At 39.8% G+C, this 27,391-nt stretch overlaps 1 protein-coding gene across 1 annotated transcript in view; it reads left to right on the forward strand.

Moving 5' to 3' along the window:
• otogl (otogelin-like) overlaps positions 1 to 27,391 on the forward strand; it is a 198,816-nt gene that overhangs the window by 1,093 nt on the left and 170,332 nt on the right. Inside the window, exons 2-12 of the mRNA XM_041215660.1 lie at positions 8,118 to 8,216; positions 8,603 to 8,757; positions 8,857 to 8,978; positions 11,808 to 12,013; positions 17,379 to 17,506; positions 19,317 to 19,423; positions 19,602 to 19,708; positions 21,379 to 21,504; positions 23,015 to 23,123; positions 23,886 to 23,932; positions 24,577 to 24,722. Coding sequence (XP_041071594.1) covers positions 8,118 to 8,216; positions 8,603 to 8,757; positions 8,857 to 8,978; positions 11,808 to 12,013; positions 17,379 to 17,506; positions 19,317 to 19,423; positions 19,602 to 19,708; positions 21,379 to 21,504; positions 23,015 to 23,123; positions 23,886 to 23,932; positions 24,577 to 24,722 — 1,352 coding nt within the window. The remainder of the gene's footprint in view (positions 1 to 8,117; positions 8,217 to 8,602; positions 8,758 to 8,856; positions 8,979 to 11,807; positions 12,014 to 17,378; positions 17,507 to 19,316; positions 19,424 to 19,601; positions 19,709 to 21,378; positions 21,505 to 23,014; positions 23,124 to 23,885; positions 23,933 to 24,576; positions 24,723 to 27,391) is intronic.

Here is a 27,391-nt window from a genome sequence, read left to right on the forward strand (position 1 = left end):
ATGCCTTTAAAAGCTGAGGTTTCAGAAAATTGTGCTTAGTTCAGAAATTTTAAGTAATATTTGGGTTGTTAACTTGCTCCTGGTTTGGAAATGTCTTTGGAAATCAAATCTGATCTTCGTTGGATAAAATGCCAGTGCTAAAGTAATTTATGGAGTGGAATGAGTTACAGTACATACTAGGAGGGCTTGACATTTCCAGGGGGAGAATTAAATGTTCTGAAAAGGGCAATGGAGAAAATTTGAAATGATTAAAAACATCAATATGAACATAAATAACTTTATTGGAATCACACTTGATCATAATGTTTTAATGCATTATGTTACAAATATTTTAAATATTACTGCTTTAGATAAGGATAGCAGGAATTAATTTGTTACACAAAATACTTTAATTCTTAATGCGGAAATCAAACCATCCAGAATCTCTTTAACTAGAGTCACCTTTAGTCTTTGTATAAAGAAAACTAAGCAATTTCATTATCTTTGTCTAATGGTTCCTTTCATACTTAAAAAAGTAAATTAAAAAAACATTAAAAAGTCTGTGTTTATAGACACAGTCTAAGAAGAAAAAAATCAGTAGGTTATAACATTTCACATGATTAATGTTGTTATACTATGAATTCAGCACCAGTGCCATGCTAGTGCTAAATCAATATACAATAATGTTAAAGCTAGACTTCACCCAGCAAATTACTTCAGGTAAGATAGTCTGAAGCTGACAATAGTGATTTGGCGGTTTCAGTGTAACAGCTGAATTTGGCATGATAGATCAGAAAGTAAAACACACCATGACATCAAATGTCATGACACCAAGCTATTTTTTTATTAGCAGCTTGTCCTCTACAGCAGAATATTTTAACGTTAGTGGTCAGGGCTGACGTTCTTGTAAGGTGCTGCATACCTGGTATCAAAAGCTCAGATTCACTGGATTACCCAGGATCGCATGGAAGATTCTTGCATAATGAACACAGCATTTTATAGCCAGCTGAGCACAGGAACCCATACCATAAAAGTCACTCTGAAAGCTAATCTCAGAGCCTGTAAATTGGGCCCCAACACATGGGAAAAACAACCCTGGACAGGTCCAAATAGAAAAGTCTTTGTCATCGGCAATCTCAATGGATGAGGAGAACAAAATAAGGTTCCTGCAGGACAAGTGAGCATTCTGCAAAGCCAGTGCTTTCACCCACCACTCCAACAGTGACTTCATATGTAATAATTGCAATTGAATCTGCAAACCAAGATTTGGTTTAATGTCACATATGAGATGACACCAACTTAGACAGTGATCATAAATAAAAACATAAAATTCTGGGAATACTCAGCAGGTCAGGCAGCATCTGTGGAGAGAAACAGAATTAACGTTTCAGGTTGATGCCCCTTCATCAGAACTGAACAGTGAGCAACTGATCTCCTTGCTGAACTGCCAAAGTGACAATAGAATCCATTAGTTAGGAGTAGTTCAAGATGTATGGAAAACCCCCTTAGGAAGTGCTCTGTGGGCCACCACCTTCTGAACTGTAAACTGCCCACTGCTACCTCCATTATAACACCTGTCTCTACTCCTGGTGCAGCCCATCTGCTGCTGAAACATCGATACTTCAGTTACCTTCAGGCATGACCATTCCAATTCCCACCTGGTTGGCCTCTCATCTTCCAACCTCCATGAATTTGAGCTCATCCAAAGCTCTGCTGCCTACATCCTAACTCACACCAAGCCCTCTTCATGCATCACCCTTGTGCTGTTTGATCTGCACTGGTTCCCAGATCTCAAACACCTCATTTTAAAATTTTGTATTCAAAGCCCTCCATGGCTTATCCTCTCCATATATCTGTAACCTCCTCAATCCTACAATACTCTGAGTACTCTGTGTTCCTCCAATTCTGACCTCTTGTGCATCCTCAATTCCTTTGCCACACCATTTGAAGTTGTGCCATTAGCTGTCCAGGTCCCAAGCTTTAGAATCCTCTCCCTAAACATCTCTTTCTTTTCACTAGTATCTTCTTTAACTCTCATTTTGATCACTTATCCTAATGTCCCTTTCTTTGACTCAGTTCAATTATCTTGTCTGGTTACGCATCAGTGAAGTGCCTAGGAATGTTTTAAAGGTGCTGTATAAATGCAAGTTGTTTTGAACTGTAGGAACAAGCACTGAAGGTGAGAATTGTTTTAGGAGGATCTGGGTCATGTCTCCCGCTGGAACATTTGGTAATCTTCAGCATAGATTCATTTTATTTTCCTCCTGTCTCACATTCTGTCTAGACAAAAACAGTGCACTTATGTGTCCTGCTCCTGTCCAGTCCCAAGCCTAGGTGGAGCAGGATTTCCTATCCTAGTTCACTTGCATTAGCCATGGGGTCCATCTAGCATTGGCTTGTCATGTGGCAGAGCCTACTGGTAGTAGAAGGGTAGGAAAATGAGGTGCGGCTGTGTTTTGGACCTTCAGCATTGTGACTTTCTGGTTTTTGATAGAGATAAACTTGGCCAAATTGAACTTGTGATCTTGGAAGAAGGAAATTTAACTTTTTAAGGAAGTTCCTACTTCCAGTTCTTCCCACCTTGAGATCCTCGAGTTGTCAGAAGCTTAGGGCAAGCCACAGAAATTTATTTTGTTCACCTTATGAAATGGTTTCTTTCCAGTTTCCTGATATTTGTCCAATGACAAATTGATATTTTCCAGGGTCAAGAGGCAGGAAAATAGAGTCTACCATGTCTGCTGCATTGACTCTATTGTATTTATTGTTTTTTTGTTTCATAACATATTATTTAGATAAATTAACTTACCTTAGTGATCAATCATACTGAGGTTCATTTCGTAGGATGTCTTAATTCTTAATCACTTCAGGGAGCCAATACAAATATCTGCTCTCTATGTGCCTGTTAATCTTCCTATTTCCCAATATTTTTCTCTATTATTCTTACGCTGAGGCTACAAATTCTGTTTTGAAGCATTCCCACTTATGTTTATGCTACAGAACCATGTGGGAAGATGGCTTGGACTGTCCAACATTTTACTATTTTTGGTATCTTGTTTACACTGTGGGTGTTTTCAGGCCAAGGAAGGAGAAGACACTGGTAGAGGCAGAAAAACCAAATGGATGCCACTGGCTCACATTCCTTTTTTGTCTAAGACACCATTCAACTAACATTGCAGGAACTATTTGTAAATTCGCTCTTTGTGCTATGGGTCTAAACTGAAAGAGAAAAATTTATAATTAAAAAAACCTTTGCTTCATTTAGCAGCAATATATGAGGGCTTAAGGCCCATGAAAATGTTAAAACTTCAAAAGATAAGAGAAATAAAATAGAGATGCTGGAAAAGTGCAGCAGACCCCACAAAATCTGAAAGGGAAAAGACAAATTAATGATTGGAGTAAAAGGTTAATCCTCATAACTGATAATGAGTAATACAACTAATCCTTCACCTGTCTTTACTCTTTCATGTCCTGATGGAACTGATATGCATTCCCAGCATTTTCTGTTTGTATTTCATTTTTTTTCATATCTGAATAATGTTAGACTTGGAAGTTGGAGGTAGCCTGACAGAGGTGATGATATTTCATTTGCTATCACAAATTCACCTGTGGTGCACTCCTGCATAAACCGTGGTAGAACTTGTAACTTCAGAACATTTAAAGGAAGGTGGATTTGGTCCATGCTAAGAGGTTAATGTATAAAACTAAAGCACATTCATTTGGTGGTAATACATTGGCATGGATTGAGAATTGGTTAGCAGACAGGAAACAGAGAGTAGGAATAAAAGGGTCTTTTTTGGAGTGGCAGGTGGTGACTAGTGAGGTACCACAGGGATCAGTGCTTGGGCCCCAGCTATTCTCAATATATATCAACAATTTGAATGAGGGAACCAAATGCAACATTTCCATGTTTGCTGATGACATGAAACTTGGTGGGAATGTGAGTGATGAGGTGGGTGTTAAGATGCTTCAAGGTGATTTAGTCAGGCTGAGTGAGTGGGCATATACATGGCATATACAGTATAACGTGGATGGGTGTGAAGTTATCCACTTCGGTAGGAAAAACAGAATGGCAGAGTATTATTTAAATGGTGATAGATTGGGAAATGTTGATGTCCAAAGTGACCTGGGTGTCCTTGTACACCATCACTGAAAGCAAGCATGCAGCAAGCAGTTAAGAAGGCAAATGGTATGTTGGCATTCATTGCGAGAGGACTGGAGCACAGGAGCAAGGATGTCTTACTGCAGCTGTACAGGGTCTTGGTGAGACCACACCTGGAGTGTGTAGTTTAGGTCTCCTTGTCTAAGAAATAATATACTTGCCATAGAGGGAGTGAATGTTCACCAGACTGATACTTGGGATGGCAGGATTGTCATATGAGGAGAGATTGGGCCAACTAGGCCTATATTCACTGGAGTTTAAAAGAATGAGGAGATCCCATTGAAACATATAAAATACTGACAGGGATGAACAGACTGGATGCAGGGATGATATTTCCTCTGGTTGGGGGTGTTCTAGAACAAGGGGTCACAGTCTCAGGATATGGGGTAGACCATTTAGGAGAAACTTCTTCACTCAGAGGGTGTTGAACCTGTGGAATTTTCTACCACAGAAGGGTGTGGAGGCCAAGTCACTGAATATATTTAAGAAGGAAATAAATAGATTTCTGGACTCTAGGGGTACAGGGAGGGTGTGGGAGTATGGCGTTGAGAAACAGGATCAGCCATGATCATATTGAATGGCGGAGCAGGCTCAAAGGGCCGAACAACCTACTCCTGCTCCTATTTTCTATGCTTCTAGAAATTATTTTTAACAATGTCATAGTGGCAATTGGAAGCCACTGTTGTACCTTTTAAACATGTGCAGAATGTTGGAATAATATTTGTAATTGGCAAGAGCAAAATATTTTGCAAACCAATTTAAACACCTGGAGTCATGTGCCCTTTGTTAAGAGTTGGAATAGGTTACATAGTTGGGGAAATATTGTTGTTCCATAGGTTACATATTTACCATTGCATTTTGCATGCTGTCATTGATCTTTGAGTGACAGAATATTTCTTTTATATCCTTAACAGAATTATAGCACAGCTATTGCTGAACATAGAAGTTTTACCTACAATTCGACATATCATTACTCTGAAGGTATGACAGATGTTATGAATCACTTCTTAATTAACAATGTTGCTTCTCACTTATTGACATTCTAATGATTATATGAATTGAGGGATAATCATGACTATCATTATCTCCTTATAATAAATTGCAAACCTGATGTCAAGTAATTGTGTTTCATTGCCCATTTGCACAGATCTTGACAGATTGAAACTAATTATTGCCAAAGTATTTTTTTTTACAAGAATGTTCATAGTGTTACCCTGAGATATGTCATTTGTAAAGATGCAGATCTAGGTGTAACACTCAGGATAGATGATGGCCAGGGCCTCTGATTAGTTAGACAGTTTGTTGTGAGCAGCCTCGATGTGAGACCCACATATTAATCAGTGAGCAAAGACTTAAATTCTCCTGTGGTGAAGAGGTAGCTTTTGCCTATTCTACTTCAATTTTTATTCTACTTCCAAACATTGCTGTAAAATTCTAGTATGGCCCTTGAACAAAATCAGCACTGAATTTTCTTTTAATGAAGCAAACCTGTAGAGTGTTGTGAAGTACGTGGAAGAAGCACTATTTTGGCTTGAGAGATGTTATTGTGCTATGACAAACAGAATGCTCTGGGACAGCACCCTAGGTACAAATAGAGCAATTGAGACACATGGACAGTTACATTGTTCCACTGGCTTGGGGATGGTTGTACAGAAAGAAGAGCAACTAACAGCACTCTTGTCATGTTGCAGACTGAAATATTGTGCTCCCATGATCAAGTTTATCTTTTTACAGAGCACTTTTCAAAAATAAAGTAGCAAACTTGCTTAATTTGTAAACATCCATGGGAGATGGGGGCATTTCAACAAACTGCCTGAGCAAATTTTAAACACAAATTTCCTTGCTGGAGTTACACTGCGCATGGTATCAAGCTCAAGTTAGATGGTCTGCCCAGGAGAGTATCATTCCATTCCAAGACTCTGTGTGTCTTTCTGGATCTTCTTCCATTAGCATCCGGATCTGATTGTTGTAATGTTGTGATCTACTTTCTTCTACTGCTACTGTACAAGCCATGGCACCCTCCTTTCCTAAAAGAGCTATTCTAGCACCCAACACGAATCCTGCAACATTCCAGAAAGGCATTAGAAGGGTGACAGGAATGAAAAGATGAGAGTATAACTGTACCTCAAAGGATTGCAAATAAAGGGAAATTTACAGATAACAGCTGGATCAAGAAATAGAATTACAAATCTGAAAAAGCACTTATAATAAAGAGAGCAACAAGAGGAACTGGAATGGTACAGTAGGCTTGATGGTCTCCTTGTATTTTAGAACTTCTATGATTTACAGATAACAGAGGTACATATAAAACAATAGGGCATTTGCAATAGTAATGAATGTAAATCAAAAATCAGGGTTGCTTAGGGTGTTATTTCTGTTTCAGAATGAACTGGTGCCTGCTTTATCATGCGGCTAAAGTTGCATTCTTAAAACAGTCATGTCCTTAGTTGACCTATACTATGTTATGGGGCCAGAAGTATGTGTGAGAAGCATTGGTTTGGCTCGAGAAAAACTATTATGCTATGACAAACAACAAAGAAGGGGAATGCTCTGGGGTCACTTGAAGGAGACAGTTCCATATAGTTCAGTTTTGAGAGTGCTAAACATTATTTAAAAGATTTAATGAAATGGTTCCTAGAAAAGAATGATGCATTATAGTGGGTGGAGGAGGAATTTATCCTCTGATTTTCTTTCTGCTTCTCTGTGGGGAAGTTCCTGGCTTCTGTTTGGCACCTTCTTTTGAAGGTACAACTAAGACCGTAAACTTGGTGGATGCAAATGCTCATTCTATCATTAAATGGCGTTAAACATTTTGAAGTGAACTAAAGGTATTAAATGTGAGCTGCAATGTCAATGTGTATTTTGCATGTGAAATAAAACACTGGTTGTCAAACAAATTTTGACCAGAAACTCAACTGGACCAGCCGTATAAATATTATGGCTACAGGACCAGTTCAGAGGCTGTGAATTCTATTGAGTGTAACTCACCCCCTGACTCCCCAAAGCCTGTACACCATCTGCAAGGCACAGTTCAGGAGTGTGATGGGATAGTCTCCACTTGCCTGGATGAGTGCAGCTCCAACAACACTCAATAAGGCACCCCATCCACAAACATTCACTCCCTTCACCACCAATGCACAGTGGCAGCGTGTAGCATCTACAAGATGAATTGCAGCAACTCATCAAGACTCCTTCAGCAGCACCTTCCAAACCCATAACCTCTACTACCTAGAAGGATAAAGGTAGCAGATGCATGGGAACATGACCACCTGCAAGCTCCCCTCCAAGTCACACACCATCTGAACTGGAACTATATCACTGTTCCTTCACTGTTGTGTGGTCAAAATCCTGGAACTCTCTTCTTAACAGCACTGTGGGTGTACCTACATGGCATAGACTGTAGCAGTTCAAGAAGGCAGCTCACCACCACCTTCTCAAGGACAATTAGGGATGGGCAATAAATGCTGGCCTGGCCAGTGGTGCCCATATTCCATGAAGGATTAAAAAAAACATGTTATTAATATGTTTTAACAAGAAATCTTTGAAGCTATAAAACAAATATGATGAAAGGCATTGAAGAAGTAGTCATTTGATAGTATAGAACTTGAGTATTGCTGAAAAAGAGATATGCTGCCGAGGCTTTTCATCTTGCATTCATTAGAACTGTTTGCAAGAATATGAATAGTAAAGGGAACAACAATTACACTGCGTGAGTCCGCTTAATTAATCAGAGTCCACTTGCCAACCAACCAGCGCTCTCTTCTCATGCAGTATAAATTGTTGTTCCCTTTACTATTGGCATTCTTGCGAACTGTCCTGATGAGGGCAAGATGAAAAGATTCAACAGCCTGTCTCATTAATCAGCAATATTTTATAAATAATTTTTGATGTGTTGGGATTTATCTTAACTAGAGAATTTTAAAATTCAATGTTGTTATTGACTATTTCTGCACAATTGAATAATTCTTTGGACTTCCAGGTGTTTGTTCACAGGACTGTCTCAATGGTGGCTTTTGCAGTGAGGATGATACATGTGACTGCAGTGAACGTCAAGCTAATGGAAGTCGTTGTCAGATTGGTCAGTGTCAGAATACATTCAGAGGGTCTTTGAGAACTGTTGCTATCCTTTAGAAAAAAAGACTGCTTTAGTTAATAACTTATTGGCATTAACATTTGTGCACTATCTCTAACATTTTTTCTAAATTCAAGAAAAGAAATAAAAACCTTGTGTTACTGATAGGGAAACTACATTTGCTTCATTTAAATGACATGATTCGTGTGTTATAATTATTGAAACATGTACATTTAATGAATTTATGTGAATCACCCTTTGAGCTCAGGCAGTCTGCTCTCCCCGTAATAAATAAGAGATTGCCAAAAGTAGATGTTAAGGCCAATGGCAAAAAATATATTTCAGTCCTAGTAAAAAAAAATAACCAAATGCTCCAACTTTTATTTCTTTAGTTCCAAATCTTGGCAAGGATAGAGGAGGAATATGCAGATCATGGGGCCAATACCACTTTGAAACCTTTGATGGTCTCTATTTTTATTTTCCTGGAAAATGCTCTTATATTCTTGCAAAAGATTGTCGGACAACAGAGCCTCAGTACATGGTGGAGGTATGGTGCAATTGAGTACATCAGAGCAATTACTGTATAGATGTCTTGTCATACAGATGTCTTGGTCTCATTGCTTTGTTATTATCTTTCTATATTTAGATCCACAACAGTAATGAATGTGCATCTTCACACTATTCTTGTTCAAGATCTATAAGCTTGTTTTTTCCAAATGAAGAGAAAATAACCATCCTGGGTCATTCGGTTACAAAAGGAGGAATCAGGTGAACTGACCATAAACATTTTTATTTAAAGACATATTAATGGCTGAGAGAAGATTTCTGCTGTTCAAATTTGTATTGAAATGATTTGTGGAATTTCAGAACGCTCAACATGACCACTTTGTGTTTCACTACTTATATATGCTATTTAGTGTTTGCAACTATCATTATCTTGGATTTCCAGGGATTCTCTAGGAGATGGGGGGAGGATGTTGGACACAGAATGAAATATGCAGAGGCCCCTTGTGCAATGAGGTGGGAGGCTGCTGGCCCTCCCACCTCTTTTTGCAGCTTTGCAGCATCCTTAGCACTGGGCTGGTGGTGAGAAAATTTGACTCCTAAATGTACAGAATTTCCTCTACTTCCCATGGCCACTCTCTGCTTTGTTTGGTTCTGTTCCACAGCTATGAATTATACAGAGGACACACACATTAAAAATTAAATAAGCTGGGAGTAACTTGTTCGCACAGCAAGTCCCAAACTGTAGTGGGTGTTGGGTCAGATGATGGGTGGGATTTTCCACATCCGCCTGCTGCTGGGATCTTCCAGTCCCATCACAATTCAATGGACTTCTGGCTGGGGCACTGCCTCGCCCGTGGCGGGCTCCACCCACGATGGGGCTGGAAAATCCCGCCTATTCCTAAGAGGTACTGTTTCTGGCTTTAATTTTGGTTTTATTTGTTCCACTTTATTTTAAAAACTAATATTTGAGTACTTGCTTCAGCAAAGGTAGAAGACCTCTCTGACCTATTGTGCTAATATTGCCCAACAGTTGGAATTGCTGTGGAACAATGGTCTGAATTTTTAGGATGGTGGGGTCTTGTTTCCTGCCATTCAAAAAGTCAGTGGAGAACACATCCCTGCCAACTCCGACTGCCCTGCAGTCAATTTACGATCCAATGAGCATTGAATGGTTGCAGGCAGGACTTCTGCCCCTCATTCGGGAGGAAGTCCCGCCTTAGAGTCCTACTGCAACAATGCTGCAGTGGTGAGAAAAGGAAGTTCAAAAAGACATTGGAGACAAAGTCTGGGAATTGGAGGACCAGGTAAGTTCACGGGGTCTGAGGACCGGGAGGGTAAGGAAGTCCTGGGGAGGTATGAGGGGGGCAGAGGGGGTGCCCGACTTCAGAAGGGTGCTTCTGATGGAGGTGACTCCCCCCCCCACAACCTAGGATGTAACTTTGATACTTTTATGCATTTTGGGCTTCTTCCACTGAGGTTTGATCTTCCTACCAGCCTAAAAATTGAGGCTGGGTGGGAAAAGGCCCCTTAAGTGGCCATTAATTGGCCACTTAAGGGCCTCATTTGGGCCAAGGGCAGGCTTCCTGTCTGAGGCATGCCCACCCCAATGTAAAATTGCTGTGTGGTCGGGGAATCACGGTGGGGGAATCCCGTCCCTTGAATTTCACACTTCACCCCGCCAACTAAAAACCCACCGGTGAGGGAGTGTAAATTTCTGGTCAAGGTCTTCTTAGTTAAATCCTAGACAGACATTGCTCCTATGGTATGTAACCAGGCCCAATTATTACTAAGTCTGATATTTGTTTTGCACATCACATTTCAGGTGTCATAATTCAAGACATGATACTGGTATATTTACAAAATTTCTGTGTTACACTGGCAAATGATACTCAAAAAAACCAAGAACAAATTACAAATGAGCAGGCATGGAACATATGAATCAAAAGTAATAAATAAGTCAAAACTATATTAAGTTCCAATGGGAAACTGCTAAGATGCATAGAAACAATCAAATTCCTGTGTGCAAAAAAGAATTGGAAGCAATTCAATGTTCCAATTTTTTTTGGAAATCCTGTTGGCCACATTTTGGACTTTATCTAATGTAAAAAACTTGCCACTGGAAATATGCTTCAGAACATATGTCAAACCTGTGGCAATTCTGGTCTGTTGTAACTTTTTGCTATGGTTGATAACCGAGGCAGAAGTCTTTGGAGGTCCAGTTCGGGATGCCTGGATGCCTAGGTGTGCTCCACGTCAGTTAGCTCTGAGGGCGGTGTGTCAGCTTTGCTCCCCCTAGTGTACCAGCTGCTCAGTGCAACTGAGAGAAAGAGGAAACTTGGGAGCTCCCTCTTCTGGCCATGTCTTCACTCATGTCAGGAACCATGTTTGAAGTGGACAAAAGCTCCAACTCCAGCTGGCACCCTTGGATAACTCCAGTCCGATGTCAGGATAGAGGGAAGAGAGAGACTGGAAAATTGGTTCTAATATTTTCAGATTTATCTTTCTTTCCTGTGAGTACTCTGGTAACTTTGGTCCTGTTATACAGAAATGAATTGAGTCCAAAGAGGTTACAACTCATTAAATAGTAAATATTCCAGTAGAGAATGGGAACTGACATATTTGCTCATCTTGTGGGACTTCTGTTGCGATCTTGGAGGTCTTACATTACAACCATCCTAGAAGACCCACAGATCTTCAAGATCCAGTGTCTTCCAGACTATACATGACCAACACCACTGGAAATCTGAATTACCTGGAAAAACTCAGCAGGTCTGGCAGCATCGGCGGAGAAGAGTTGACGTTTCGAGTCCTCATGACCCTTCGACAGAACTTGAGTTGAACTCAAGTTCTGTCGAAGGGTCATGAGGACTCGAAACGTCAACTCTTCTCTTCTCCGCCGATGCTGCCAGACCTGCTGAGTTTTTCCAGGTAATTCTGTTTTTGTTTTGGATTTCCAGCATCCGCAGTTTTTTTGTTTTTACCACTGGAAATCTGCTAGTTACTATTATTGTTGTTCTTAGACACTATTCTAACTAATTATAGGTATTATTCCTTTATAATCATGATAATTTTTAAAAACTTTTTTTGAAGATTACCATTGCCTCAGACTGTTAGGCATGCATTCTTTGAGAGGCTAGCTGACTACATTCTTGTGAAGACAACATTTGGATTTTCCTTGGCATGGGACGGATTCTCTGGTGTTTATATGAAGCTTACAGAAGAGCATAAAGGCAAACCTTGTGGTCTGTGTGGTAATTACAATGGAGATATGTCTGATGATCTCAATGCAAGTTATAGTAAGTAATTTTTGGTGTTACATTTTGCCTTCTTTAAATCTACATTCAAAACCCCACTGTTTCCTTACAGATAAACATCTAACCTATCATCGTTGGTGAGTTGGCTGCTAGGTAATGGGTGAGATAGGATTGACTTGCACTCTAATTTATCTCCTTCCCTCTCCCCTTTATATGAAAAAATATTAAATTATTTGTAGTGAGTAAGTACATCCTTCCTGTGGAGAAGTGGAGCCTAAACTGATAGACTTCAAAACTTACCATGTGGGGAAATCACAAGACCAAACCCCTGGCCTATAACACTGTGGTTGAGGAAGACAGTGCAATAACTTTTAATTCAATGTTAATAGATAATTTATTTGTTTTTAAACCTGGTCCATCGTATTTGTCATAAAATACATTAAAACTCTATACTGATGCATGGTATGGCTAACACATTGAGTTAGAATACTGAGGCCTGTGATTGAATGCTCATAGAACATATGATAGCTCTAAGTGTTCCAAATTAAATGAATTTTTGTAATGTCAACTGAGCTCTTCATGGGTACAAATCTTGATCATAACATTATAGTAATTAACATAATTTTGGTCATAGTCATGGTTTCTTTGGGAATAGAAACCTCAAATGGGTGTCATGCAGCATGCTTTTCTAGATTTAGATGTGATAAGTGAAGCTAATTCTAACACAAACATTGATACCCCTTGCTTTGATAGTCACAACAGGATAGAATTTGAATTAAAAAGGGATATTGTCTTTTAATTTAGAATGGGATGATTCATGTAAAAGTGTTAATATACCTCTGTCACTTGTGGATCCAACAGTAAGTTATGACTTCACATATTTAAGGTACAAGTACTGTTTTGTCCATTGTAAAATGTAAGGTGAATTTAATCATTTGTTTCCAGCATATTTTAGTATTGTGAAAACTCTGGTGCTTTATGGCATCCACTCTACTCTTGAATGATCACAAGGTTTTCATTTTCTCCCTGGAAATTGATTTTGAGTGTTGATTTAAGTGAAGATGTTTTCCTGGCTGATGGCCACAAGCAGAATTTCACCATTTGGAATATCTCCTCGATCTACTTTTGTGGCTTACCTTGAAATAGATTTTCAGATTTGCCTTTTCTATACTGTGTGAAATTTTCTATATTCTTAGAATCATGAAATTCTACAGCACAGATAGAAACCATTCAGTCCATTGTGGCTATCCTCTGCCAAAAGACCTTTTTTATTCAATATTTATTCACTTCCCTTTTCAAATATATGGATTCTGCTTTTATCACTATTCCCAAGAGGGCATTCCGTGTCCTAACAATTTCCTGCATTTACTCTCCTAACCTCTCCCTTTGTTCTTTGGCGATGATCTTATGTTGTGTCCCTTTAGCTACTGATTCATTTCTATAAGGCTTGGAGGTCTGTTGCCAACTTTCAAGGCTAAAGAGTCCCAGTTTATTTAATCTTCCCTCACATCACAGTTCTCTTTATCCTCTGGTGCTAGAAATCAACTATCCAACTCTTTAAATGGCTTCCGGCTCCTGATTATTTCCCTTGTCTTCAGTAATTAGCTAAACTTTAATTGTAAGAAATCCTCTCAATTTACTCCTGTAATAACTGAAAGAGTAGGTGTAACAAGCCTTATCAAAGAAACTACTACATCACATCTGGACTGTCATATATAGCGGGAGCAAATTCCTTTGGATTATCATAATCACTGTAGATGATGGTAGTGAAGAGAAACATTAAAGGTGCAAACTGCTATTTTTGTGATAATTTCCCCAGTTTATTTTCCCTGTGAAGTTAACCCACCTCAAATAGATCTCTGTGAATGGAATCAGTAATAGCATCTTGATTGACACACCATCATCAAGATGGTCCCACCCTTGTTGCTAGGTAGTAACAAATATTACAAGTAGTGCGGCGTCCTGTACCTTAAATGTTACTCTCCATAGTCTACTGACTTAGCAAATGGGGACATATAAATGGATTTTTAAAACTTGATGGGTTGCATCCTAGTATGCATCCTACTTAAAGGAAGTAGCTACACAAATATTGGATGCACTGGTGGTAATCTTCCAAGAATCCTTAGATTCTGGAAAAGTCCCAGAAGATTGGAAAACTGCCAACGTAATGCCCTTATTCAAAAAGGGAGGGAGACAAAAACAGGTAACTGTAGGCCAATTAGCTTAACATCTGTCATTGGGAAAATGTTAGACTCTATTATAAAGAAGGTAATAGCAGAGCATTTAGAAATGCATAATCTAATCAACCAGAGTCAGCATGGCTTCATGAAGGGGAAATCATGCCTGACAAATTTATTAGAATTCTTTGAGGAGGTAACAAACAGGCTAGGTAAAGGGGAACCAGTAGATGTAATATATTTGGATTTCCAAAAGGCGTTTGATAAGGTACCACACATACTTAATAAGATAAGAGCCCATGGTGTTGGGGATAGTATATTAGCATGGATAGAGGATTGGCTAACTAATAGAAGACAGAGTTGGGATGGGATAAGGGGGGTATTTTCAGGATGGCAACCTGTAACTACTGCAGGGATTAGTGCTAGGGCCACAATTATTTACAATACGCATTAATGACTTGGATGAGGGAAGTGAATGTATTATCGCCAAGTTTGCGGATGACACAAAAATAGGTTGGGAAGGCAAGTGGTGAGAATGACACAGATAGCCTGCAAAGGGATATAGACAGGTTAAGTGAGTGTGCATAAACTTGGCAAAGGGAACTGAATGTGGGAAAATGTGAGGTTATGCACTTTGGCAGGAAGAATAGAGGAGTTGAATATTATTTAAATGGAGAAAGCCTGCAGAAAGCTGCAGCACAGAGGGATTTGGGGGTCCTTGTGCATGAATCACAAAAAGCTAGTATACAAGTTCAGCAGTTAATAGGGAAGGTAAATAGAATTTTAGCTTTTATTTCATAGGGAATGGAATATAAAAATAGGGAGGTCTTGCTAAAACTATACAAGGCACTAGTTAGGCCACACCTAGAATACAGTGAACAATTTTGGTCCCCTTATCTAAGGTAGGATATACTGGTTTTGGAGGCAGTCCAGAGAAGGTTCGGTAGGTTGATCCCGGGTATGGAGGGATTTTCTTATGAGGAGAGGTTGTGTAGGTTGGACCTGTACTCATTGCAGTTTAGAAGAATGAGAGGCAACCTTATTGAAACATACAGGGCAAGATCATCCCCCCGTTGGGGGGGTTGTGCTGGAGCAAGTGTGAGCAGGCAGGTTCCCAATCGGCACCCCCGGTTGAGTGTGTCATTTAAGGCCTGCCCAGTGTGGTGTGCGCCAGGGAGTGCTTGTGCTCCCTGTGCGGGCGGTGGTGGTGGGGGGATTCCCTGAGCCGGAAATGCACTCTTTCGCGCTTGTGCGCGGAGGAGCGCACAGATCTCCCCGAGGCAAAGTGCTGCCTCAGGGAGATTGGCTCAGGTTTCAAACGTTGAATAAAGACGAGAAAAAAAATTATTGACATATCCCCTTGTGTGACACTGTCACATGAGCTGGGACAAGTTAATTTCTTTTATTTAGACATTTCATACAAATTTTAATACGCACATGAAATCTCATCCCGCCCATGGATGAGGCTTCATACTTTTACTGAAGGCTGCCTGGGCTCTTTGACTGCCCGACAACCTTAAGGTTGGACGGGCAGGTCCATTAATCAGCTTAATTACTTTTTTAATGGCCTTAGAAGGCCTTTGACAGTTCGGTGGTGCACAGCCAATTTGGCTGCACGCCTGCTGAACTAAAAATCTAAATGACGCGGGGTGACGTCACTCCGCATCATTTTATGCATTGGCGAGTGGGCCCTACCCCCAGCTCGCTGACCCGAAGATGCAGCCCATAAGATTCTTAGGGGGCTTGACAGGGTAGATGCTGGGAGGTTGTTCCCCCTTGTAGGAGAATCTAGGACCAGAAGGCATAAGCTCAGAATAAATGGGCACCCATTTAAAACAGAGATGAGGAGGACTTTCTTCTCTCTGAGGGTAGTGAATCCGTGGAATTCTTTACTGCAGAGGGCTGTAGAGGCTGGATCATTAAATATATTCAAAGCTGAGATAAACAGATTTTAATCTGTAAGGGAATCAAGGGTTATGGGAAAAATGTAGGAAAGTGGAGTTGAGGATTATCAGTTCAGCCATGATCTCATGGAATGGCGGAGCACACTCAATGGGCTGAATGGCCTACTTCTGATCCTACGCCTTATGGTCTTATGTATACCTTGGGATAGTATGAGATAGAAAACCTCCTAGCTCGTTTTTGTTCCACTGCAGCTCAAGGAAGCAAATTCATTCCCAAGGAGATTCTCAGCTGAGAATATTTGGGTAGAGGATTTGCAATTCTGGGTCCAGTGCTTTTTCTAACATTACTTCTACCAATTTAATCTTGGGGAAAATGACCTTTAAGATAACCTATCTGACCTGAAGGACAATGGGAAAGAGAAATCTTGAAGCTTAATTTTCCCATGTTAAGTTCACATTACGAATCGAAGTAGCCCAGTAACTGCATGTTTTATATTTTCCTCTGCCTCTAAAGGGCAACAAGGGAACATGATTGCTTGGATTTTATTGATGTGCTTGTACTGGCTGAGAAAATGGTGGGTCAGCAATGTTACTGGCTTACTGGTGTTTCTCGTGGAAACAAATGCATTTAGTAGCAAGTCTTGTCTGCCATCACAAAAATATGTGCAGCTTGGATACGAACTTCTTGATACAAAGAATAACATTGAAGGTACAATGATGTCAAGAAACAGTTCATTCTGTTGTACCAATCAAGGAGAATGGTCTCGATATGGGAGATGAGAGAAAAAGCTCGCTGTTTTTATGGGCTGAATTTTCAAAGCCTGATGGGTGTGGCATGGGGGGGTGGGCCCACAAACCAATTTTCAGGAATGTTTCTGCTTCGGGGCCATTTTGGAAAATGGTAGTTTGGGGGTGAAACAGCCTATTAAAGAGCTGGTTAAAGCCCTGATTCTGTCACTGGCTGGAACCTTCCAGTTGCCAGGCGAGCACAGTGCAGTTGCCAGAGCATGGTTGATGAAAGGAAGTAGCTTTCCAGCGGCTGACTGGAGGACCAGCACTCCAGATGGCTTGTTAAACCCCTCCCCCACTTTAGTGTGCCTGATAAATGGCCATAGCCATGAGCCACAGGTCACGCTGAGGAGGTTATCTCTCTCTCTCGTAGCATCGTGGTTCTGAAGCCATGTATTAAAACAAATACTTTCTGTTTTATAGCAGAAATTAGGGCTAGGGGCCTGGGAGTGTATCAATATCTACAGGAGGTCTCTCACACAGGGAAGTTTGTAAAGTATTGAATTAAACTAATGCTATTGCATTGATTTTTTTCAGGCATGCTGACTGAAGACGTTGCTATCTTTGGAAACAGCTGGATGTCACAATCACCTTATGAAGCCCCATGTGAATCTGTCTCACTCGATTTCCCTAGTCCATGTCGATACAAAGGAGCAATAATTAGTGTTAGTGTCTTTTAAATTACTGTATTAATGAAAATCTGTTGGACCTTTAACATTATGATTTTGAATACAAGTAAATAATATATAGGAGTACTTGGGTTTATATGGCCCTTTATCATATCAGAACACTTCTCAAAGCTTTTGGACTGTAGTGACTGTGAGTTGACATGGCAACTATTCTATCCCAACAATGTATTACAAATATTTGTGAGGTAAAAAAGATAGTTAACCATTGTCTTGTTGTAGTATTGGTTGAGGAAGGAACATTGACTAAGAGCAATGCCTTTGGATCTTTAATGTCCATCTGAACAGATGGATATGACCACATTTTAACCTTGTAGCCATTGTTAATAGAGCATTCCCTGAGTATTGCTGTAGCAACAAGCTGACATAGACATGATAGGCAGAGTGGCCTCTCAACTGTACATATTTTATGGCTCTGTGATTATGATTGAAGTCCTCCAGTGGTCCCAAAACCACAGTGTTTGGCCCCACTGCTAAATTTGTGAGGTCTGTATTTATGAGATCCTAAAACAGACATTCGGACCTTAAATATGTAAATTAAGGGCCTAGAGCCTGTTGAAGGATCCCAACAATAAATTAATTGGTGATGAACTGGGCAGGCCTGCCCCCTCAGAATTCTTCAGCTGGAGTTGCGATTAGTCTCCCCCAAGTAATTAACTCCAATCCCCTTTCAGTGGCTTACAACGGGGTAAAGGGCTCCACATTGATGTCTTTATTTAGATGAACTGCCTGTGAATGTGGCCTGAGGACAAATTTCCATTGCTCCTCAGGCCTGTTTGTTTGGATGTGCACAGTTAAGCAATGCCTAGGGATGTAGACTATATTTGAGTTTAATTACCAGAATTTGTTTCCCTCATAAATCGTAAAATTTCTTGGTATAAGGTTTTTTATTTTGAAGGATATACAGTACATATGATTACTTTTGTTTTGAAAAGTTAATTTATTAATCCAAATTAATTTCATGAGAGGGTCATTTGTCAGCACCTTTAATAATTTACAAATTAATGTAAGTTTTGCAGTTTTGGGCACCTGTTATAAAAAGGACAATAAAGTCATAAAGAACTTACAATGGAGATTGACTAAGATGATATCAGGTATAGAAAGCTATGAGGAAACACAAATATACTGAGATTATGTCCACAGTAACAGAAGGCCAAGAGGAGATTTAATAAAGGTGGTGGTTTGCTTAAGTCCTGTTGTGGGTCTCAAACCCATAGCTTACTGACATAGAAAATGGGTGAGGCTATTCAGTCCTTCGAGCTTGTTCAGTCATTCAATTAGATCATTGCTGATCTGTTTTATCTGCATTTGTTCCATAATCCTTGATCTAAAAAATCCTATTTAGCCTTGAAAATTTCAATTGATTGGTTACCATGAACCTTGGTGTAAAAAAACTGCTGTCTGATTTCACTTCTAAATGACCTAGCTCTTACTTGAAGCTTATGCACCCATAGGCGAGAGTATTGCTTACTAAGCCAACCTGACATAAATTAACACTACTCTACATATTATGGCTATATGAATGAATTGGTAAAAGGGAATTCTGTTAGTTTTATGAAGATAAATAATGTGAGGAAAAAGGCATAAGGAAGATTTTTAGTAATGCATGCTGATTTATTTTATATTTTATAATCAAGAGTTGCATTCTGACCACTGAGGTTAACTTGTCAACATATTCTGAAAGCTATGCATAATGGAAATTATTGCATAATATATTCATTTTGTAGATTTGTTTTATAAAAAACGCCACATGCTTTTATTAAATGTCACTTTTTAAAATTTAATTTAGGATATCATTGCAAAATGTGACGTTCTAATGGGTTTTCCCTTCTTTACTTGTCGTGAATTTGTTCAGCCTAATTCCTACATTGCCAGTTGTATTAATGATCTGTGCATGTAAGTATTAAATTCCTAACTTAATCTATTACTCTTTTCTCAGTAAAATATTAAAAATTGTGTCTGTTTCATAAGAAAAAATATTTATGTTTCATTAGTGAATATTAAAAATTAATTAGATGGATTGATATAAAAATAATGTTAGGTGGCAAATAAGTTTATTATTATTGTGAAACAGGATTGATGACAGTGAAACCCATTGTCGTGCAATAACAGAGTACGCCAGGGCATGTTCTCATGCAGGATATCCCTTAATGGACTGGAGAGATGATTTTCCTGCTTGTAGTGAGTTTTATTCTTATTGTTTTTAGTATCATTACTTTGAATATTAAAGCACACTAACATAGTATGATCTCTTACAGCGCCATAAATTATTGACCAAAATAAAGAATTCTGAAATATTTTGCGTAAACATTTATTTAACCTAATTTGTGAAAAAAACTTGGATGCGAGGAAGAGAGCAGATTTTGCATAAACTTTTAATATAATCTAGGTGGCTGTAAATTAGTATGTGCCAATTGCTCAGACATAAAAAAAGGAGTGAAAGCATACCAATTTAGCAGTTCGGAGGCCTGTGGTCAATCTGTGTTGGTGTTTGGCCCACTGCTATTTTACGGCGTCTTTATTTTAGATGTCTGAAACCAGCATTAGGACCTTTAATTGTGTAAATTAGGGGCCTAATTTGTTGAAGGATTCCATCAATAAATTAGCCGGTGATGAAATAGATAGACCTACCTCTCTGATATCTTCAGCTGCAGTTGTGATCGATCCTCATCACATAGCCTGTTCCAATCCCCCTTCAGACGCACTGCGAGGCATGTGGCTTCACATTGAAGTCTTCGCTCAGGAGGGCTACCTGTGGATGTGGCCCGAGGACCAATTTCTATTAATTCTCTGGCCTCTCAGTGTGAACATGAACTGGCTGAGAACAGACCCAGATGATTATTTGAGTCCAATTACCAGAAATAATTTTCTTCACATAAAGTATAAAACATCCCAGTGTCTTCTTCTGTTCCCTGTCCGATGGCAGGCCCAACCCACAGCACCACGAGTAGGACAAGGAGGCAGGTCCTAAATCCAGCCCAGCAACAATGTGGATCAAACACCATGCTGTTGCACCAATCTGATCCACACCAGCCATCCAGCCAACTGGCCCCCCAATAAGTATGAGTTGCTGTGGTGAACCTGTTGTGGCCTGGAACTATGGATCGGAATGGTAGAGATTCCAATTTCTTTCCGTCATGTGACTGACCAGGAATCTCTCCCACTCTTACCACCTGCTATTGGCATATGTTGGAAGGATTTACAAGCTGCCACTCAACCTGTTTGACCACATTATGAACACACCTTTGTTGGCCATACGGTCCTGGAGTGGGACTTGAACTGAGCTTCTGGCTCAGAGGCAGGGATGCTACCCACTGGATCACAAACCCTCCAATATCTTGGTATAAGGGTGATTTTTTTTGAAGGGCATGCATATAATTATGCATATTGTCTTTTTGAAGGTTAATATGTTAATCAGTGTTAGGTGCCTGAGTGTCTTTAATGGTTAAGTCTTGATTTTCAGCATTTGAAGTGATCTACCATTACAACAGTGTTATAGATTCTTTTCTCTCCAGGTTTGGAGGTTATCTCCTCCTCTATTGCCTGATTGGAATGAACTTGACACCTGACGTAGCATGAAACTATGATTTTCTATTCATAAAGATAGATTAGTATTTCGTAAAGGGGTACTGTCGCCACATAGGTAGTAGAATAGTCAGAAAAGCCATGCTTCATTTTATTTATGATACTTCCCCACATAGATGGCAGGATGACATTTTTGCACTGCAACAATGTAGATGGACACAACTTAAATCCTTGTTTCATGTTCTCAACTTTGGTAAGTTTTTCTTATTCATGTTCAAAATTGTGTAGTGTCAACAATTTTGTGATGAATTTGTGCTATATTTCAGCTGATCAGTGTGAAGATAGTTTTGTTCATCGTGACTGTATTAGTTGCTGCCCACCTACTTGCACGTTTGAAAAAGAATGCTTAGGAAGTAGTCTGCATTGCCTAGATGGCTGCTATTGCCCAGACGGTAAGACCATTTCACCCCTTTTTGTAAATGTTCACTTAAAGAAAAATGTTTGGATTTATAATTGTCATCCATCATTCCCTGACTCAGAGTGACACATGCCTTTCTTGCATAGCTCTAGAGCTAGGGGAAAATACTTGAGATACAGGTTCATTTTTCTTCCACTGCTTTCTAAGTTCAATGACCCAGCTAAACCTATTGTAAGGGGAATTGTGCCAGTGAATCTATGTTAGTCACTGCGTGTATAATACAGTAGTAACACCAGTTAGTAAGATTTCTTTTAGCTTCTACATCTCTCTGAACATGTGGCATCAGATATTTATGGTGGAAGTTATACTGACTTGACATGCAGGGTCCAGGTTGGTCAGAAAGCTGTGCAGAACCTGAAAATCAGATTTGCCCACACTCTGTGGAGCTTTAACTTCACAGCATGTCTCTGATGTCATGGAATGGTTCCGAACTTGGAGGCCTAGCATGATTGACAGGCTGGGCCTTCAGTCAGACAGCGACTGGGGAATCAGTTATTGATGGCTGCAACTGCAGCTAAGACCATGCCAGAAATGGGGGAATAAACCCAGTTGGGAGAATGGGGTAGTCGACCAATGGCCGGAGTTGACCAGAAGATGGGTGGAGCTGGTCAAGGGGTCGGGTGGCCCATCACAATGTCAGATTTCGATGATGGGGGGGTGGGTGTGGTGCTTGGGTTAGAGGAGGGTGGGCTACCAATCCTGGGGGAGGGTGTAGAGTCTGAGCGTGGGGTGAGGGGATGGTTAGGGTCCTCATGGTTGGGGGTATCCAAGGCCTTGGGGAGTGGGGGACATAGGGGAGATTGGGCCTGGTGGGGGGAAGGGTGTAGAAGGGAGTCAGAGATCTTAGGGGAAAGTTCATTACAGGGGACCTAGTGCAAAACAATGTTAAAATGAAACTCATGACGCTAAACATGAATACAGGCCCTGTTAACTGAATAATGTTAGTGGAATGACTTAAAAAGGGGCAACTTAAAATGGGGACTTAATGTACTACAAGGCACAAATTACAGCTATGTTCACATGTACTTTTAGTGCTAGTAACATCTCTCTTCGCTTTCAAACAAACTACTGTGAATTTCCAGCATTTCATGTTTGAGGCTTCCAGAATTCACAGTTGGAAATGATTATTATCAGCTAACTAAACATACTGAGCAGCTATTGGTTATGGGAAAGGGCTGGCTGGTGGAACCAGTTATCTTCTGTGTTAAGGCTGGCTTCTGACCTTTTTATGAGGTGTACAAGACCAGCATTGTAAGTCAAATCAAAATATGTTTTATTAGCACTATTAAATTTAACAAAATGTAAAGCACAAATGTAAAATAATTTATGCAAGTAGCTGTAGTATCAGAGGAGGAGCATTTTAGACACAAGATGTGGGCGAGTATGAGTTTTTGTAGATTCTCCAATAGTATCCACTCTGTCGACTTGCAAAAGGATGAAACATGGAGTAATTATTTTGTGTATATATTTCTAATTTTGTTTAGGACTTGTCATGGAGAATGGAACTTGTATATCTGTATCTAACTGCCCGTGTATATACCATGGCACAGTCTATCCTATAGGATCTCATTTACAGGAGGGCTGCAATATGTGGTATGTTTCTATATAGAAAAACTAACTTACTGACCTCAAAGGTATATTGTGGAATACTAAAAATGAGAAGCAGTAAAAACAATTTTGCCTTAATTGTGTATTAGTTGGCTAATTTGTTAAACCTTTAATTATTTTTGTAGTCAAATATTTTTCTTCCCATCTAATTTAAATAATTCATGAGGTTCGTTAGTATATTTCTATATTGTAAGTCAGAGGCAACATTTTCCCCCTGTCAGGGGGGAAGTGCGGGAGCAGGCAAGGGCAGGCTCCTGAACGGTCGGGGTAAAGAGTGCACAGATCTCCCTGAGGCTAAGTGCTGCCTCAGGGAGATCAGCTCAGATATTCAACTTGAAATACAGGTGAAAAAAAATTCCCCTGCCATGTCCCCTCATGTGACACTGGCACATGATTTGGGACATGTCCATAACTTATATTTTAAAATATTGTGATATTTTAAAATCCTCATGAAACCTCATCCCTCCCATGGATGAGATTTCATGCTTTTTCATGCAGGCTCCTGGCCTGTCCGCCAACCTTAAAGTTGGATGGGCAGGTCCATTAATGAGTTCAATTACATGTTAATGCGCCTGCCAACCTGAAAATGTGAATGAAGTGGGTTGGCTTCGGGATACCCGCCTGACGTCACCCCACGTCATTTTACACATCGGCGAGCGGGCCCTGTCCGCGCTCGCTGACTGGTAGATCCTGCCCCAGATATAGTGTTTAGATGTGAACAATAACAGGCATGTTTGATGTTTGCAGCATTTGCAGTGGTGGCGTTTGGAACTGTACAGACAATGATTGCCCAGGTAATAATGTTTCCTTTGTCAGATTTTGTGCACCTGTTAACACAATAATAAGGTAATCTATCACTATCACTTAATTAGGTAGATTGATTTTTTTCAAATTTCACAATGGAGGAAATTGATTTTTCTCGAATATTTCCAGTAAATGTCAGTTAGGCTTTTTAGTAGCGCTCTCACTTTAGTCAGAAGGTTGTAGTTGACATTCCTTTCCTGAATTTGATGACTAGCCTAGAATGACACTTCAATGTAATTCAAAGGAGTTGCTGCATTGTCAAAGGTCCTGTCTTTTGGACTGAACATTACATCAAAGCTCAATGCTGCAGTTCAGTTAAATATAAAATATCCAATAGCACTATTTGGGGAAGAGCAGTGGACTTCTTCCAGTTTCCCTGCCAACATTCAATCAACTTGATTAAATGGTCATTTATCTAATTTAATGTTTTATGACCTTGCTGTTAGCAAATTAAATGCTGCACTTGGCTACCTAACAATAGTGATTATCTCAAAAAGTAATTCATTGGCTGTGACATGCTTTGAGATCTCCTGAGGACCTGATAGACACTCTATGAATGCAAGTTCTTTCTTTCTATGCTTAGGAAAGTTTGAAATTCTTCAAAAAAAGTGTAATAAATACTCCTTTCTTTTAGCTGAATGCTCAGTCACAGGAGACATGCATTTTACTACTTTTGATGGTCGGATTTTTACATTTCTTGGCACATGCCAGTACATCTTTGCAAAGAGCCGCAGAAGTAACAAGTTCACTGTGACATTACAGAATGTGCCTTGTGGCCAGGTAACAGAATAAAAATTCTTCTTCTAATTGAAAAACTTAGAATGCGGGATTAAAATTCCAGTTGCCTCTTACATTACCAATGTGTGTGTTTTTTAATTTGATTGAATAAAATAAGAGTAAAACTTTGACACTTCTATGTAAGTCAACTAGGTATTTTACGTTTTGCAACAGATTCTTCATTTTCGCAATAACAGTTTGTAATATGGTCAATTGGTAATTACCAAAGTTGCTGGGACTCACTATCTCCATTTATTTTAAGCTGAATTATTTCATCATGTGGAAAATTACTTTGGGCTGATGACTCAAGATGGCTGTATTCCTAAATACCTTTACATTACCATCCACTTGTGCTTGAAACATTTTAGGGGAATTTTTGGGCAGGATATTAAAGCATTCCAAACGAATTGAGAGTATACGTTTTGATGAAAATCTTGAAATATATAAGTTGTCATTCAGTGAATTGCAGTAACCAAGCTGCATGTATTTCTCATTTATTTCAAAGTTGAGAACGTTTTGTTCAAAGTGAGCATGACAACATTGGTAATTACAGGAACAAGAAAGGTTAGGAAGTCCATCTAATATTTTCCACATTATCTACCTTCATTGTCCCTGGGCAGTCCATTTGTTACATTCACCATTCAATATACAAGGTAGTCAAATGTAAAATGCTTGTATATTTCCCCCTTTCTAAACTGGAGCCTGTGCACCCTGTTTCTACAGTTTGGCAATCTCAAATAAACTATCAGGGTTCAACATATCCACTCCATTAGGAATCTTGAAAAGAATCAGAATACTTGAATAATGCCCAAAAATTGCTGAATAAACAAGTGTGTGAACAACTTGCAACATTCTTAATGTTGAAATCTTTCAGCAATTTATGGCGAAGAAGAGAGACCCCATAAATTTTGAATTGCTGCACGCTGCTGGACAATTTGCGCTGCTCCGCTGTAGCTTTGCAAAAACAGCATTTCGTCCTCCTTGTGAGTGTCATGAAGTTGCTACATTTACACATTAATTGTTTGATAAATTTGCCACACAAAATTAAGTCTAGTAATTAGTAGCACAAATACCCTTTAAGCAATGGGATAATTGGTAATAACTACCAATTAAATTCTCCAGCCCAGAAAATGACCAATTAAAAGTGTAGAGTCTCAATCCTTCAGGCAGTAAATTGTCATGGGAGATTTAAAAAATGGCAAATAGAAAATGATTTTTTGCTTACTTTTTCTTTCTGTCGAACCAATTGTTTCCTCTTTATTTCTCTTTCTGCACTTGATTTGACATTGAACTCACCCACTCTAATTCATCCTCCTTCTCAGCCCTTCGCTCTGTTTATTTCCCATTTCTTAATTTTCATTGGACAATCGGAACATAGGAACAGGAGTAGATTGTTCAGCTCTTCCCTCATACATTTAGATCATGGCTGATCTGTTTCTTGACTCTATCTACTTAGCTGTGATCTGGGATCCAGTGATGATAATAGTTTCAGATGATGTCATAGTTGCAGCAGCCTCCAACTCCCCAGTGGTGCTGCCATTCAATTGAGCTGCTGCTTCTGATTGGCCGGCAGTTTTCACTGGGCCGGCTTCAGCCCTTAGGGTACTCAATCCCAGGGAACATAAGAACATAAGAAATAGGAGCAGGAATAGGCCATTCAGCCCCTCAAGCCTGCCCTGCCTCAACTCCTCTTTCGTGTCAGCTCTTCATAGCCCTCAACTCCCCGATATTTCAAAAATCTATCTGCCACCTCTTTAAATACTTTCAGTGATCTAGCCTCCACAACTCGCTGGGGTAGAGAATTCCAGACATTCACTACCCTCTGAGAGAAGAAATTCCTTCACATCTCAGTTTTAAATGTGTGTCCCCTTATTCTATAACTATGTCTCCTAGTTTGATATTCCCCCATCTTCTCAATGTCTACCCTGTCAAGCCCCCTCAGAACCTTGTATGTTTCAATAAGATCACCCCTCATTCTTCTAAACTCTAATGAATGAAGGCCTAACCTGTTTAGCCGTTCTTGATAAGTCAACCCCTTCATCCCAGGAAATAGCCTAGTGAATCTCTTTTGAACTGCCTCCAATGCCAATATATCCTTTCTTAAATACGGGGACCAAAATTGTACACAGTACTCCAGATGTGGCCTCAACAACACACTGTACAGTTGCAACAAGATTTCCCTATTTTTAGCCTCCAACCCCCTAGCAATACAGGCCAAAATTCCATTTTCCTTCTTAATTACTTGCTGCACCTGCATGCTAACTTTTTGTGTTTCGTGCACAAAAGCACCCAGAACCCTCAAAGCTGCACTTTTTTGGAGTGTCTCTCCATTTATCTGCCTTTTGATTCTTCCTACCAAAGTGTATGACCTCACACTTTCCTACATTAAACACCATCTGCCAAGTTTTTGCCCACTCACTCAACCTGCCTATAGCCCCTTGCAGATTCCTTGTGTCCTCATCACAATGTGCCTTCCCACCTACTTTTATATCATCAGTAAACTTGGATACATTACATTCGGCCCCCAACGCCACAAGTCATTAATATAGATAGTAAATAATTGAGGCCCTAGGACTGATCTATGTGGCACTCCACTAGTTACGTCTTTCCAATCTGAAAAAGACCCATTAATCCTGACTCTCTGTCTTCTGTGTGCTAACCAGTCCTCAATC

Source organism: Carcharodon carcharias, chromosome 21 (genome assembly GCF_017639515.1).
Source record: "Carcharodon carcharias isolate sCarCar2 chromosome 21, sCarCar2.pri, whole genome shotgun sequence".
NCBI lineage: Eukaryota > Metazoa > Chordata > Chondrichthyes > Lamniformes > Lamnidae > Carcharodon > Carcharodon carcharias.